The following is a 14,789-nucleotide window of genomic DNA, read 5'->3' on the forward strand; positions in this document are numbered from 1 at the left end:
TATAAGAATTCTTGGCAAAAGTCTGAGAACTCAAGGTCTGTGCCTCAAGGCTTTTGTGTCCTTGCAAAATCTCCAGGCTGCAGTGGTGACCACTTCTAAATCACTAGTGTTGCTAACTGACAACATGATGGGAAATCATCTGAAAACCAGACATGATTCCTACCTCATTAGCTCTTCTAGACGTACATTCCACCCTTTTCTTTTCTTTGTTCACAGTTACAAATCATTCTTTACTTATGACATCTTTGTAGCTTCCTGAACTTACCCTTGAAGTTTCACCAGTTTTCAGATTTGAAAGTATTATTAACCAGCAACCATAACTTGAGTAACAAGCCATTGTTGGCCCCCTGAGGTGACTGAGGTCAGCTTGGGAAGCATAAATTAACAAGATGAAAAATCACCATACCCAAGAGTTAAGTTACATCAGGGCTATTCCACTGGTACAGCTTCCCTAAGGACTGTGTTTTAGTTCACTTGTTCATGTTTTCAGTGATGAGGTCAGTTGGGGGCGACCTAAATTACTGTTTCCACTTAGCTTACCTGAAAAATCATTAGCTTGTTTCTCATTGCTTTTAAAGGTTTAAATTGGGTACACAAATTTTCAAAACAAGGTTTGAGGCAATATAAAAGAGTTGTTATACGACTGGCTAGGTCTGATGCTGGGAATATGCTGGCTCAGTTGGCAAAGTGTTTGGGAGTCTTGATTCCCAGCGCCCAGATAAAAAGTTGAGGTAAAACACTTGTAATCCAAGCACTAAAGGCAGAGACAAAAGAATCTCTGTTGCTGGCCAGCCAGTCTAGCCAAGCTGGAAACTTAAATGTTGTCTAGAAAAAAAGGCAGTCATAGAGGAAGACAATGGATGTCAACCTCTGGTAAACACACACACACACCCCAAAAGGTCTGGATTCAGATATTTTTTAATTAAAATTTTTGCTCAGATGCCCACCAGTTGTATGCTTTTGAGTAAGTGACTTATCCTTTTAAACCCTCAGTTTCCTAATTTGCAAATTAGAAGCAATATTACTCCCCTCCCCTCAAGGGCTAGTTCTGGAGACAGACTAAGATAACACATGCACGATGCTAAAATCACAAGATATAGCGCACTATTAACTCTATTACAATTGCTATGCTCTTCAGAGAGAACACTGTAAAATTCCTATGGTGCAGAGACCGTTGAGAATTGTTTATGTAATCTAATCCCATTTCCAATATGGATATTCATCTACACTATTTTGGGTAGAAATTAAATAACCCAGTCATCCATTAATGGGAAATGAAATAAGAGGACAGGGAAGGAAGATTAAAAATATTCCTAGAGAATTATCTTCAGATACAGAACAAAACCTTGAGGAAAAACTTGATGGTAACCATCCAATCTGACACACAACTTCACTTTCTAAGAGTATCACAGAAAGGCATAAGGTATAAGTGGTCTACAACAAAGACTGAGGCTACCACACTGTGATCCACCTCTTCCAACAGGTTCGCAACATTCCAAGGATATCATCGTAAAAGTTAAAAATGAAGTTAGATTGCTCACATTGTCTCTGAAATAACTAATTAGCTGTGCTCTCTAAGGGGGAAAGTCAGGAATGAGGCCTGTCTTTCAGTAAATCAGGGTGACTATTTTCCATCCATGAAGCCACATGTGTAAAGTCCCAGGTACTCAGAGTGCTTATGAGTGCAGTGAGTTTATACTGATACAGGAAGAAAATGCCTGGGATGGAAGGATGGACAGGGACAGAAAGTTAGATTGGCACAGGATCAAAAGAAAATAAATAGAGTCCACATGAAAACCTCTAGTTATGTTTCTTAGTGTATCCTCTGCTCATGTGTTCAAGTGGCTGAATCCATGATAGAAACATCTCACTCTACTGTCCAGCACAAAGTTTCCCGCCTGACAATGTAGAACCTCTGCTTTGAAGACTTCAGGAAAACACAAGAAACAATTTATAACTTTGCTAGAGAAATATTTCAATGGATTCATTTACCCAGAAAAAACCTCAAGGGCTCAATGTTTGATTTGTCTCTTTGATAATAACTCCAGAACATGTTCAAGTTTTGAAGTCAAATATATATATACACACACACACACACACACACACACACACACACACACACACGCTAAGATGATCCCCGATGTACAGTGGTTCAAATTATAATTTTTAACTTATGATAGTGCAAAAAAGCTAAATACAAATTGAACCAAAATTTTAAATTTTAAGGTTCATCTCTTCCCAAGTAAGCAGTTTATAAAATGATAGTCTTGTGCTGCAAAACAGCAGCAAGAAGTCACAGACTCCAGCCAACTCCATGATTTCAGAGGAAAGCAGCTGATTCTGTAATCCATAAGGTGCAGAATCCAATAAATTGTATGGACAGCCAGTGCTTTACTATATAATGGCTTTTATGATAGGTGACTTTTGTCAAATTGTAGGCTAAAGTAAGTATTCTGAGTGTGTTTAAGGGGACTAAGTTGTGATGTGCAGCAGGCTAGATACATTGAATGTACTATGACAGGATATTTTCAACTTGTGTTAGGTTTATTAGGATAATATCACTGTAAGTTGGAGGACATCTGTTATTCCATTAATATATCAACTCTTTTATATCTTTCCCTTCTTCCATATTTTAACTCTTTCCTGTTCCTTGACTTCTACTTCTGCATCCACCACATACTTATCAAAAGCTGTCTGACTTCAGGATGCCTGGCTTTCATTTTATCATCGTTACAATGCCATTTGTAAGCAACAATTCCTAGCAGATAAGATGTGAGGCCTGTTTAATCAAACCTCTTAAACTCCAAGGCACGGATATCTTTTAGATTATGGATTCACTACTTGATAATTTCATGCAGTGGAAGTAATCAGTTTTCTTACTTACTAAACATTTCAGCTTTCCCAAAATATCTGACCCACTCACATTTTCCTTTTTGTGACATCTTTATATAAATTTATAGATGAAGAGAGAGAGAGAGATTAAGAAGATACCAGTTATTCACCAGATTTACTTTTTCTGAGATGGAATCTCAGAGTTGTTTTGATTTGCATTTCTCTGATTTCTAAGGATGTTGAAATTTCCTTAAGTGTCTTTCAGTCATTTGACATTCTTCTGTGGAGAATTTTCTGTATTAATCTGTACCCCATTTTTAAATTGGAATAGTTAGTAGTTTGATGTCTAGTTTCTTTGTATATTTTGGAGATCAACCCTCTGCCAGATGTGGGGTTGGCAAAGATCTTTTCCCTTTCTGTAGGCAGGTCTTTTGTCTTATTGACTGTGTCCTTTGCTTTACACAAGTATCTCAGTTTCAGGAGGTTCCACTTACTGTCAGTCTCAGTGTCTGTGCTACTGGGGTTATATTCAGGAAGTGGTCTCCTGTGCCAATGTGTTCAAAGATGCTTCCCACTTTCTCTTTTATGAGGTTCAGTGTGGTTGGCTTTATGCTGAGGTTTTTGATCCATTTGGACTTGAGTTTTGTGCATGGTGACAGATATGGATCTATTTTCATTCTTTTACATGTTGACATCTTGTTGTACAATCACCATTTGTTGAAGATGTTTTCTTTTATACATTTTATGTCTTTGGCTTCTTTGTCAAAAATCAGGTACCATAGGTTTGTGGGTTAATATCAGTGTCTTCAATTCTATTCTATTGGTCCACTTGTCTATATTTATGCCAATTCCAAGCTATTTTCTTTACTGTAGCTCTATAATAGAGTTTGAAGTCAGGGATGGTGATGCTTCCAGATGTTCTTATATTGTATAGTATTGTTTTCGCTCTCTTGGCCTTTTTGTTTTTCCATATGAAACTTAGTGTTGTTCTTTTGAGGTCTGTGAATAATTGTGTTGAGATTTTTATGTGTATTGTATTGAATCTGTAGATTGTTTTTGGTAAGATTGTTATTTTTATTATATTGATCCTACCTATGCAAGATTGTGGGGGCAATCTTTTCATTTTCTGATATCTTCTCAATTTCATTCTTCAAAGACCTTGTCATCAGGTATTTCACTTGTTTTGTTAGAGCCATCCCAAAATGTTTTATGTTGTTTGTGGCTATTGTGAAGGGTGATGTTTTCTTGATTTCCTTTTCAGCTCATTTATCATTTGTATACAGGAGAGCTATTGATTTTTTTTTTGAGTTAATCTTGTATCCTGCCACATTACTGAAGGTATTTATCAGCTGTAGGAGTTCTCTGGCAGCATTTTTGGAGTCACTTATATATACTGTTATATCATCAGCAAATAGCAAAAGTTTGATTTCTTCCTTTCTGGTTTATACTTTCTTGATTTCCTTTTGCTGTCTTATTGTTCTAGCTAGAACTTCAAGTACTATATTGAAACAGTCACTAAAAAAACCTCCTAACCAAAAAAAGTTCAGGGCCAGGTGGTTTCAGTACAGAATTCTACCAGAATTTCAAAGAAGAACTAATACCGACACTCTGCAAATTGTCCCACATCATAGAAGCAGAAGGAACACTGCAAAACTCTTTTTATGAGGCTACAGTCACCCTTGCACCCAAATCATACAAAGAAGCAATAAGAAAGAGAATTACAGACCAATCTCCCTCATGAACATTGATACAAAAATACTCAATAAAATACTGGCAAATGAATCTAAGAACACATCATAAAAATCTTCTACCATGATCAAGTAGGCTTTATCCTAAATATGCAGGGATGGGTCAACATATGAAAATCTATCTGTATCATCTGCCATTGAAAAAAAACCGCATGACTATCTCATTAGAAGCTAAAAAAGACTTTGACAAAATGCAACACCCCTTAATGATAAATGTGTTGGAGAGATCAGAGATACAAGGAACATTTCTAAACATAATAAAGAAAATATACAGTATGTCAACAACAAAATCAAATGGAAAGAAACTCAAATCAGTTCCACTAAAATCAGGAACAAGACAAAGCTGTCCATTCTCTCCATATCTATTCAATACAGTACCCTAGCATATATCTCAACACCTTAAGCGTTGGGTTATTTTTGTGTGAAGTTGCATTACCCATTGTGGGGTCCCACTCACCTTGATGATCACTTTGTCCTGGGATCAGTAGCCCCACATTGGGTAACAGTTGTTAGGCCTCCTTAGCCTCCTTATTCCCTAGGGAAAGGTGAGTGCACTATCCACCAGTTTGGCAGCCCCATGATGCAGGACAATCAGACACAATAGGGAGTCAAGTCAAAGCAGGAACTCAGTTTATTACTGTGAGCATCAGTTTATATAGGTTAAGTGACATAGTGTGATGTGGGGGTACCTCCAGCCAATGAGGGACAGCCAAGCCCTCCCTCTGGCTGGAGGGCGTCTACCTAGTTTTTGCTGTCTCATCATCACTTGGTTCCCTCAAACTCGAGCCTGGCTTTTCTCTGTCCTACAGGCCTTGAGGTACAGGCCCTGAGATAATTTTGGCCCCAAATCTCCCTCTTTTGTTTTATATTCCACTCTCTACCCTGGTCACAAAGCAAAAAATAGCGCCCTGGGGAGAGAGTACAGGAGGGCCACCCCTATTCAGAGTTTTGGCCTGGATACCTTAAAATTGAGATTCATTTGTGGGATGAGATGTATCGAGCCTATTGTATTGTACTTGAAGGGCCATGAGTTGTACCTTTTGTATATGTTTTTGGAATGCTTGTTTCAGCCTTTGGAGAACACATGGGCCAAAAAGACAGATCAAAAAACAACCATTGGGGCTGGGCGGTGGTGGCGCACGCCTTTAATCCTAGCACTTGGGAGGCAGAGGCAGGCAGATCTCTGTGAGTTCGAGACCAGCCTGGTCTACAAGAGCTAATTCCAGGACAGGCTCCAATACCACAGAGAAACCCTGTCTCAAAAAAAAAACAAAACAAAACAAAACAAAACAAAAAACCAACCATCGGACCCAATTAGGGAAGAGATGAGTGTGATAATCCATGGGGACCAATTAAACCAGGTCCCATAGGGGGTTCTTGACTTAAACGAATCTTTTCTTAACTCATGTAGGGTTCTTATAACTATACTGGAATGGTCTACATGGAAGCAACATTCTTCCCCAAGTGTCCTACAAATTCCTCCCTTTTCCATAAACAGCAAGTCTTCTATTTTGTAACGTTACCCTTGCTAAGGAATCCAAAGACTTTTGTAAATAATGTAATGCAGTCTCTGTCTTCTCTAATGTTGCTGTCAATTTCAGCGAACCATTCCCATTTCTTGTAAAATCACCAGGGATGAGGTGCCCAGGGCAGTCCTGATCACCTCTAGCCTCATCAGTGTGGTGATGGCCAGGGCCATTAGGGGCTCTCTCTTATGCCTTTGGGCCCGGAATTCTTCTTGTGTGTGGTAAAGCACATGAGGCAAAATAAATGCAAGCAGGCAAATATCATTATACTGAATGATTATGGGTCAGACAGTCAAGGAGTAACCCCCATCTCTTGGCAGATCCCAAAATACCCATGATCTTTGGGCACCCTCCATGAATCTATAGACCCATCAGCCACATCACAAGTGAGGTTAAGAAAAGGGTGTCTGGTGTATGAGACACAAATTGCGTTTGACATCTGTCAAAGGGGGATAGTCAGTCCCAACATCTCCCCCATTTGGGGGTTTTCCCATCTACAAATGTCAGCTTTATCTAGTATTTCATAAGAGCTATTTACCCCAAAGGCTTCAAAGTGGGGGTGGGTAGTGACTGTAAGCAAAGCCAACAGGACTCAGTGGCTTCAGGGTGTGTAAGGTTTAAAGCCATAAAGGCCATCTTAATGGTCTCCATCAAATAAGGAGAAGCTTCTAATACCCCTACAACTCTAGGCGGTTTGGTAAAGGATACTTTAGGGGTAGATGATAGGGGGTTTAAGTATGTAAAGTTGATGTTGGGGTATGTAAAGTTGAGGTATATACATGCATGTTCCCCATGGGTATTGTCTTGGAAGCAGGTCCCAGCACCAGAGGAGGGTCCTCAGAAAATTTCTCCATGTGAAGCAAGAGGATAAGGCCATGATCATATCCCTTTTGGTGTAGCCTTAATCCCAACATCTTCCCAGACAACCAGGATAAGTCTGTTTTCTTTCCCTGCTCTGTTGTAAACCTTAATATCAGAGGGTTACATCTAAATCGAGTACATCTTCCATAGAGGGAATTCCGGGATGGGGTCCCTGGGAGACCCTGGAGATCATTATATCTCCATGTTGTTTTATCCAATGTCCAGTCCCAATCTGCTCACATCCCAGGAAGGACAATAGTAATCAGGAGCTCCCCTGCAGTTTCTAATAGCGGAGGCAGTCCAGTTGCTTCCTGGGCATACATAAAAGGGTGTCTGCAGGAGGGCATGTCTCCTGAGGACATGTAAACACCCAGGCTCATTAGGGTAAAAAGCCTGGGGTAGGATACAACCCCAAGAACCTCCACGTTCAGATCTTTCTTCAATCCACTGAATCTAGTCTCCCATGTCCCTGCTCCCAAATGCCAAATCACAGAGGTCAAACATCAGGTCAGGTCACCACGTCTAGGGTGTCGTCATCTGAGAAGTCTGGTTTATGGTCACTCCAGTGCCAGAGCTTGACAGGATCCAGGTCATCTTCTGTGGTTGATGGAGGCATGCTGCCTGGACCTTGATCCCCGTGAGAAGAGTTAACATGATTACTGCCAGGAGGGCCATCTGAAATAGATAAACAGGCAACCCTTTCCTCAAGGGTCAATCTCCCTTGGGCAGTGGTAATTTTTCTTTTCTTGGGTTTGAATTTAAGAGTTGTCCACCATAATCTTTTTTTTTCTTTATTGGTCAGCTTGGTTTTCTCCATTGTCCTGAGGGGAGGGGAGAAGAGAAATTTTAAATTGCGAGCGGGTAGTCATATAGGCGTTTCCCCTATATGGGAAGACATCTTTGGAAAGACATCCATATCCTTGGCCCTGTGTCAACAAGGGATCTGGGACCCTCCATTGGTTAGTGAGAGGATCCTTCTACCTAACCTTTAGGCAGAGCCTCACTGGTAGGGATCCCCAATGTTTCTGGAATGTATTTTGTTCATCTTATTTTTGACAATTTAAGACATTGATGGTTAACAATGCCTTTTTTACAGTTGTAGATGGGGGTGGGAGAATTCCCCTTCTGTTTTTTAAAGACCTCTTTGAGATATTGGTGATATCTTTTGACAATTGTGTGACCCTGAGGGTTGTATGGGCTTCCAGTAGTGTGGGATATATTCCATCTCTGGAAGAATTCTTTTAATGTTTTACTCATAAAACAGGGGCCATTGTCAGTCTTGAACTGTTGTGGTAGTCCCAACATAGCAAACTTTGTAAGAAGTGGCTTTTGGCATGGGTTGCCTGTTCCCCTGAGTGGGCGGTATCCCAGCATGCCTTAGAGTACATGTCTATGGTCACAAACATATATTTTAATTTGCCAAATGGAGGGTAATGTGTTACATCTGTTTGCCAGATGATATTGGGTCCTAATCCTCTTTGGTTCACCCCTGGCCCTTGTCTGGGGGGTGGCACAGAAATTGTTGGCAAGTCTTACATGTATGAACAATTATCTTTAATTCTGTTGCAGGGATCTAGGGACATAGGTATTTGAGTTCCCTTCAGTTGACATGAATTAAATCATGCATTTGGATAGCATTTTGTATGGGCAGAGTTAAGACCTCTATGAGACAGGTCCCTGAAGCTGCAACATCCACAGCAGCCTTCCCTTGGGAAGTGAGGCCAGGGAGGTTTTGGTGTCCTCTGAGATGTTGAATACATGTGTTTTTTTTTCCTACCTTCTAAGAGTGATCCGCGTTGTATTATCAAGGCAGAAATAGGATTAGCATCCAATCTGACGTAGGTATAGGGTAAGTGTGGCAGTGGATTCACCACATAAGAGCTGTCTGAATAGAGGTTGCAGGGTTCTAGGATCTCTTGAAGGGCAACATATATGGCCATCATTTCCTTATATTGAGAGGATCCTCCACAAGGGAGAATTTTGGTAATTTTTGTCTTGGTCCTCCCTGCAGGGAAAACTACAAAGGTGGCCCCATTTTTCCCACCATCTGTGCAAGCAGTAAATGCTTGGGGCAGGGACCCAGAAGAAAAGACTAAGGGGACTCTCCAGTGTAGTTCTTGACATAGCTTCACTAACTGGAACTCCCTAAAGTGCGTGTCCAGGGTTCCCAGAAATCCCTCTAGGGTGAGGCTCCAAGAACAATGTCTGGCTGTCTATTCTAAGTCCTTAATTTTGAATGGAATTATTAATAGAGGGATCTTTTCCATAATATTGGAGGGATGTGTTCCTGATTTTATAATCCTATCAGCTATTTGATTGACTAGAGAGTATACTCTGAAAGTGCCTCCCCGTCGGGGTGGTGTGTACCCATTCTAGTGGTTGTGATTGATGAACAATGGCAGCCAGCATGGTCTTTTCACCTAATAATATCCAGTCTTGCATTGGAATGTTAGGATTATATCTCGCCAAAGAAGTCTGATGGAGCTCATTGACGAATTCAGTGAGTGCCTTATGGCCCTCAAGGGGTAAGGAAATGATCACATAAGGTTGCTTCCCTTATAGGAGATCACATAACACATCTAGTCTCCCAGTCTCTATAGGCAACCAGGGTCTTACCCAGTTCATTTCTCCCAGTATCTTTTGTAACCCTGATAAAGTGAGAGCCTCAGGCAGGATTAACTCACTGGGGTCCATTCACTTTGGCTTGAGTGAGTGTTAATTGGGATACCAACATATGAAATGGGGGTACCTTTTTTTTTTTTTTTTTTGGATTTTCGAGACAGGGTTTCTCTGTAGTTTTTTTTTTTTTTTTTGGTTCTTGTCCTGGAACTAGCTCTTCTAGACCAGGCTGGCCTCGAACTCACAGAGATCCACTTGCCTCTGCCTCCTGAGTGCTGGGATTAAAGGCGTGCGCCACCACCGCCCGGCTGGGGGTCCCTTTTATATTTTGTTTGGGGCTATTTTAAAGCCATGTTGTTGGAGGATATCAACAATAGTGGTTACCCAGGGAGCTAGCCCTGATTCCTCCAAATGCCCAATGATTAGATCATCCATATAAACATATAGGAGGCTATTATCTTTGTCAAAATAAAGAGAGAGGATACTATACAAATATTGTTGGCAAAAGGGTGGGCTATTGGCCATCCCCTGTGGGAGAATAGCCCATTTGTATCTTTCATTTGGTTAAGAGGAGTTAACTATGGGAATGAAAAAGGTGAACTTTTTGCAATCCTCTTCATGAAGAGGAATTGAGAAGAAGCAGTCCTTTAGATCAATTACAGTGAGGTGAAACTGGGAGGGGATTGCTGGAACCCAAAGTAAGCCCCTTAAAGGGGTCCCTACTAGCTCTATAAGGACACTGATTGCTCTTGGGTCTTGTAACATTCTCCAGGTCCCATTAGGCTTACATATCACAAACACAGGGTTGTTCCAGGGGCTCATGGAGGGCCTTATTCGTTTTTCTCTAAGCAGATTTCTGGTGATTTCCTTGAGTTTAAGTTTAGGTAATGGCCACTACTCCACCCATATCAGCTTACCAGGTGCCCTGCTAATGGGAGTAGTGACCTCTACTTTTGGGGGTGAATCCAGGTGTTGGGGGTCTGCCTGATGACATCTTGCTCAGTTTTATCATCATAAAAAGCTAGGTGGTCAGTGGTAATAATGGCATTTATTTGTCCTAACAAATCTTGACCTAGGAAGTTTGTAGACAACCCCAGGAGGATCAAAGGCCTGAACTTTCCTTTGTCTCTGTCTGGCCCCACATAAGTTATGGGACTGGCCATTTCTTGAGACATAGACCTTACCCCAACTCCTGTGATAGGCGGCCCAGTTATGAGATCCCAGCAGGCTGGTACCTCTTTGTTTCTGATACCTCTTTTTTTCTGAGGACCATCCTGTCAGCTCCTGTGTCTATAAGGCATTGGATGGAGGGGCCTAGAGAGTTGGGTGTCCTGCTGGTGAGTGGTCACTCACCTCTTGGTTCTTTCCTTGAACTTGAAGTCAGTGTTTCAGAGTTCCTCTGAGGAAGCAGGGGATAGGTGGGTTTGGGGGCAGAGTAGGACTTGTAGCAGGAAGGGTCTGAGGATGGTTATGCTTGCCTCTCTAGTTCCCATTTATTTACCCAGATTTTCCATATCCAGCTACAAGTTCCCTCGGTGTGTGTTTTCTTTATTGCCTCTATTTTGGTCTTCAAGTCTTGAACTGTTTGCTTCACCTGTTTGGTTGTTTTTCCCTTTGTTTTCCTGGTTTTCTCTGGGAGATTTATTGATTTCTTCCAATTGTTTTTTTTTTATCTTTTCCTCCATTTCTTTAAGGGAATTTTTTGTTTCCTCTTTAAAGATCTTCATCATCCTCATAAAGTTGATGATCAAGTCTTCCTGTTGTATAACCACTGAATTCTGGTGTTACCATGTTGCCTTTTAGGTTGTTGAATGAATTCTTGCATTGGTGCCTACCCATCTCTTCCTCTAATAGGTGTCAGCAGTGTCTTTGCTTCTTGGTCCAATCCTTGCAGTGACTGTGTCTTTGGGAACTGTTCTTGGTCTGTTCTGCGCTATTGCTGTCCGTGTTTCAGAGAGCCACTGAGGTCTCTCTCGTCCAGCTCTTTTGGTCTGCTCTCTTTGGTTGTTCTCTTGGTCTTCTCTGTGCATTCACAGCCTGTGCTTCAGAGTTCCTCTCTTGGTCCTCTCTGTTCAGTTGCAGCTGGTGCTTCAGAGTTCCTCTGAGGTTGCCTGGGGGAGGAGGTTGGTGATAGGAGGGCTTGGGGGTGGAGTGGAACTTGTAGCTGGCAGGGTCTGATTGGTCAGGTGGGGGTGTTGAAGCAGCTTACCTGTAGGAAGCTTGACTGTTGACTGGCTAGAGAAGCTGAGGCAGGTGGGGGAGGAGCCCAGGGTTTTACCCAGGTATGGAGGGCCTAGAGAGTTGGGGGTCCTGCTGGTGAGTGGTCACTCACCTCTTGGTTCTTTCCTTGTACTTGCAGCCTGTGTTTCAGAGTTCCTCTGAGGAAGCAGGGGATAGGTGGGTTTGGGAGCAGAGTAGGACTTGTAGCAGGAAGGGTCTGGGGATGGGGTCATCTTTTCTAATTTTTAAATGCAAGTGTTTATAGTTACACATTCCCTTATAAAACTGCTTTTAGGGGCTGGAGAGATGGCTCAGCGGTTAAGAGCATTGCCTGCTCTTCCAAAGGTCCTGAGTTCAATTCCCAGCAACCACATGGTGGCTCACAACCATCTGTAATGGGGTCTGGTGCCCTCTTCTGGCTTTCAGGCATACACGCAGAAAGAATACTGTATACATAATAAATAAATAAACATTAAAAAAACTGCTTTTAATGCTTCCTAGAGGTTTTGTTGCATTGTGTTTTCATTTTCTCTTATTTTCAGAAAATTTTAATTTCTCTCTTCTTTGACCCATTTATTATTCAGAAATGTATTGTTTAATCTACATGTATTTTAATACTTACTAGAGATTCATTTGCTGTTGATTTTAAATTTTATGGTATTGTGGTCAGATAAGATAAATGGTGTTACTTAAATTTTTCTGAATTTGTAAGATTTGTTTTGTGTCTCGGGATGTGGTGTATTTTGGAAAAGTTTCCAGGACCTGCAGAATCGTGTGTACACTCTTTGACTGAGTAGAACGTATAGTCTTTGCAGTTTGATTGTAATACTGTGTAGACATCTGCCTGCACATAGTCATAAAACAGGATGATTTAAGCTTGGAACAAATAAATATTGAGAAGCCTTAACCTGCTTTGGGCTGTAACTAAGTTCTAACAAAGAGTTTGAGTCTGACATTTGATTGTACCCTAAAGATGCACAGGGATACTCAGGAAGGGAGAACTGCAGCACACCCTGATGATCAATTCTTGTTCTTTTGGTTTCAGTGAAGAAATGTCTGTTCAAAAACTAAAGTTCATACACTGAAATCCCATGAAATTCAGATTTTAGTGTCTATAAATAAAGCTTCATCAGCACACAGACACATAGTTAGATTTAAGCAACTGAAACTATATTGATGTTTTGGCACACATCTGCAATTTTATTTTTATTTTATTTTATTTATTTATTTTTTATTTTTTTGATTTTTCGAGACAGGGTTTCTCCGTAGCTTTTGGATCCTGTCCTGGAACTAGCTCTTGTAGACCAGGCTGGCCTCGAACTCACAGAGATCCGCCTGCCTCTGCCTCCCGAGTGCTGGGATTAAAGGCGTGGGCCACCACCGCCCGGCTCCACATCTGCAATTTTAGCACTTGGTAGCAAGTACAAGAGGTTTACTGTGTCTGGGGATACCCTGGGTTACATAGTGAGTGTCGAGCTAGACTGACAAACATAATAAGATCCTATGTGAAAAAATAAAACCAAAGGAATAAAAAGAATGCTAAAGAATTTAATTGACTTTGGAATCATATTCAACGTTTGTTTATATCCTTCAATCCCACAGATTTTAGCAAGATTTACTCACAGTCTCAGTGGTTTAGGAATGGGTTCCAAACAGTGAATATGTAATCGAGAACTAGACTGATCAACTTGATATTTTTTTTGGTGTCTTAATATAACAGAACAAGAGAAATGAGAAGGCATAATAGAAAATAGTTTATTTATAATAGAAACATTTAGGGTGGCAACAAGCAGAAGTTACTTCTCTATTCCATCAGAAGGTCCAAGTCTTTTCCTAAGTCTCCTCATGGCTGACTTCATCTCCTGGTTCCTCAGAGTGTAGATCAAGGGGTTGAGCAGAGGGGAGATGACTGTGAAGGTGACAGAGATGGCTTTGTCTGTGGGGAGGGCAGTGAATGGCCGGGCATAGACATAGATGCAGGGCACAAAGTGCAGGGCGATCACAGTGACGTGGGAGGTGCAGGTGGAAATGGCTTTCTTCCGTCCCTCTCCTGAATGAGACCGTAGCAATAATAATATGACCATGTAGGACACTAGGAGCATGAAGAACCACAGTGTGGTGAGCATCCCGTTATTGGAAATCATCAGCAGCTCCAGAACAAAGATGTCTGTGCAGGCAAGTTTGATGACCTGGGGGACATCACAGTAGAAAGTGTCAAGAACATTGGGTCCACAGAATGGAAGTGTCAGCAAGAGAGAAATCTGCACGATGGAGTGAGCAAAGCCTCCCACCCAGGAGCCCACTATTAACCCAATGCAACGGCCTCTGCTCATGATGGTCACATAATGGAGGGGCTTGGAGATGGCCACATATCGATCTAGAGCCATCACTGACAGAGAAAACACATCCACTCCTCCAATAAGGTGGAAGAAGAACATCTGAGTGAGGCAGCCATTGAAGGAGATGGTCTTCCTGTCTGAGAGAAGGTCCACCAGGACCTTGGGTGCAGTGATGGAGGAAAAGCAGATGTCGGCAACAGACAAATTCCTGAGCAAGAAGTACATGGGGGTGTGAAGGCGCGGCTCACAGGTCACGGTGACCATGATGAGAAGGTTCCCCAGCAGAGTTGTCACATAAACCATGAGAAGGAAAAGGAACAGCAGCATGCTGACTTCATGACTCTGGGTCAGGCCAAGGAAAATAAGTTCTTTGACCCTGGTGTAGTTTTCCATCTCTATCAAAACAGTCTCTCTCTTTGTTTGCTTTTTTTGTTTCAAGCGTCAGGCTGTTTATCTTGTCTTCCTAAGCTTCTAAGATGGAATTCAGAGGCTCCTTTTTATGGCTATAGCACCTGGAAAAGATTGTTGTCCATAATTTAATATTGCAGTTAACTTAATAATCAAATTATCACAGAAAATCATTCAATATTTTTTTCTACAGAGAGCAACATTGGAAAAGAAAATTCACTAGTAGTGTCACTTAG

The 14,789-nt window shown here is 41.4% G+C and overlaps 1 protein-coding gene across 1 annotated transcript; it reads right to left on the reverse strand.

The window, feature by feature from the left end:
• Positions 1-13,602: 13,602 nt before the first annotated feature.
• LOC130880281 (olfactory receptor 4D10-like) lies at positions 13,603-14,538 on the reverse strand. The gene has a single exon (XM_057779241.1). It carries the CDS (start codon positions 14,536-14,538, stop codon positions 13,603-13,605), a length of 936 nt encoding a protein of 311 aa, XP_057635224.1.
• Positions 14,539-14,789: the final 251 nt, after the last annotated feature.

Source organism: Chionomys nivalis, chromosome 8, assembly GCF_950005125.1.
Source record: "Chionomys nivalis chromosome 8, mChiNiv1.1, whole genome shotgun sequence".
Taxonomy (NCBI): Eukaryota; Metazoa; Chordata; class Mammalia; order Rodentia; family Cricetidae; genus Chionomys; species Chionomys nivalis.

Excerpts from the sequence above, each read along its gene's own strand:
- LOC130880281 (XM_057779241.1), bottom strand. The coding sequence starts at position 14,538 with ATGGAAAACTACACCAGGGTCAAAGAACTTATTTTCCTTGGCCTGACC.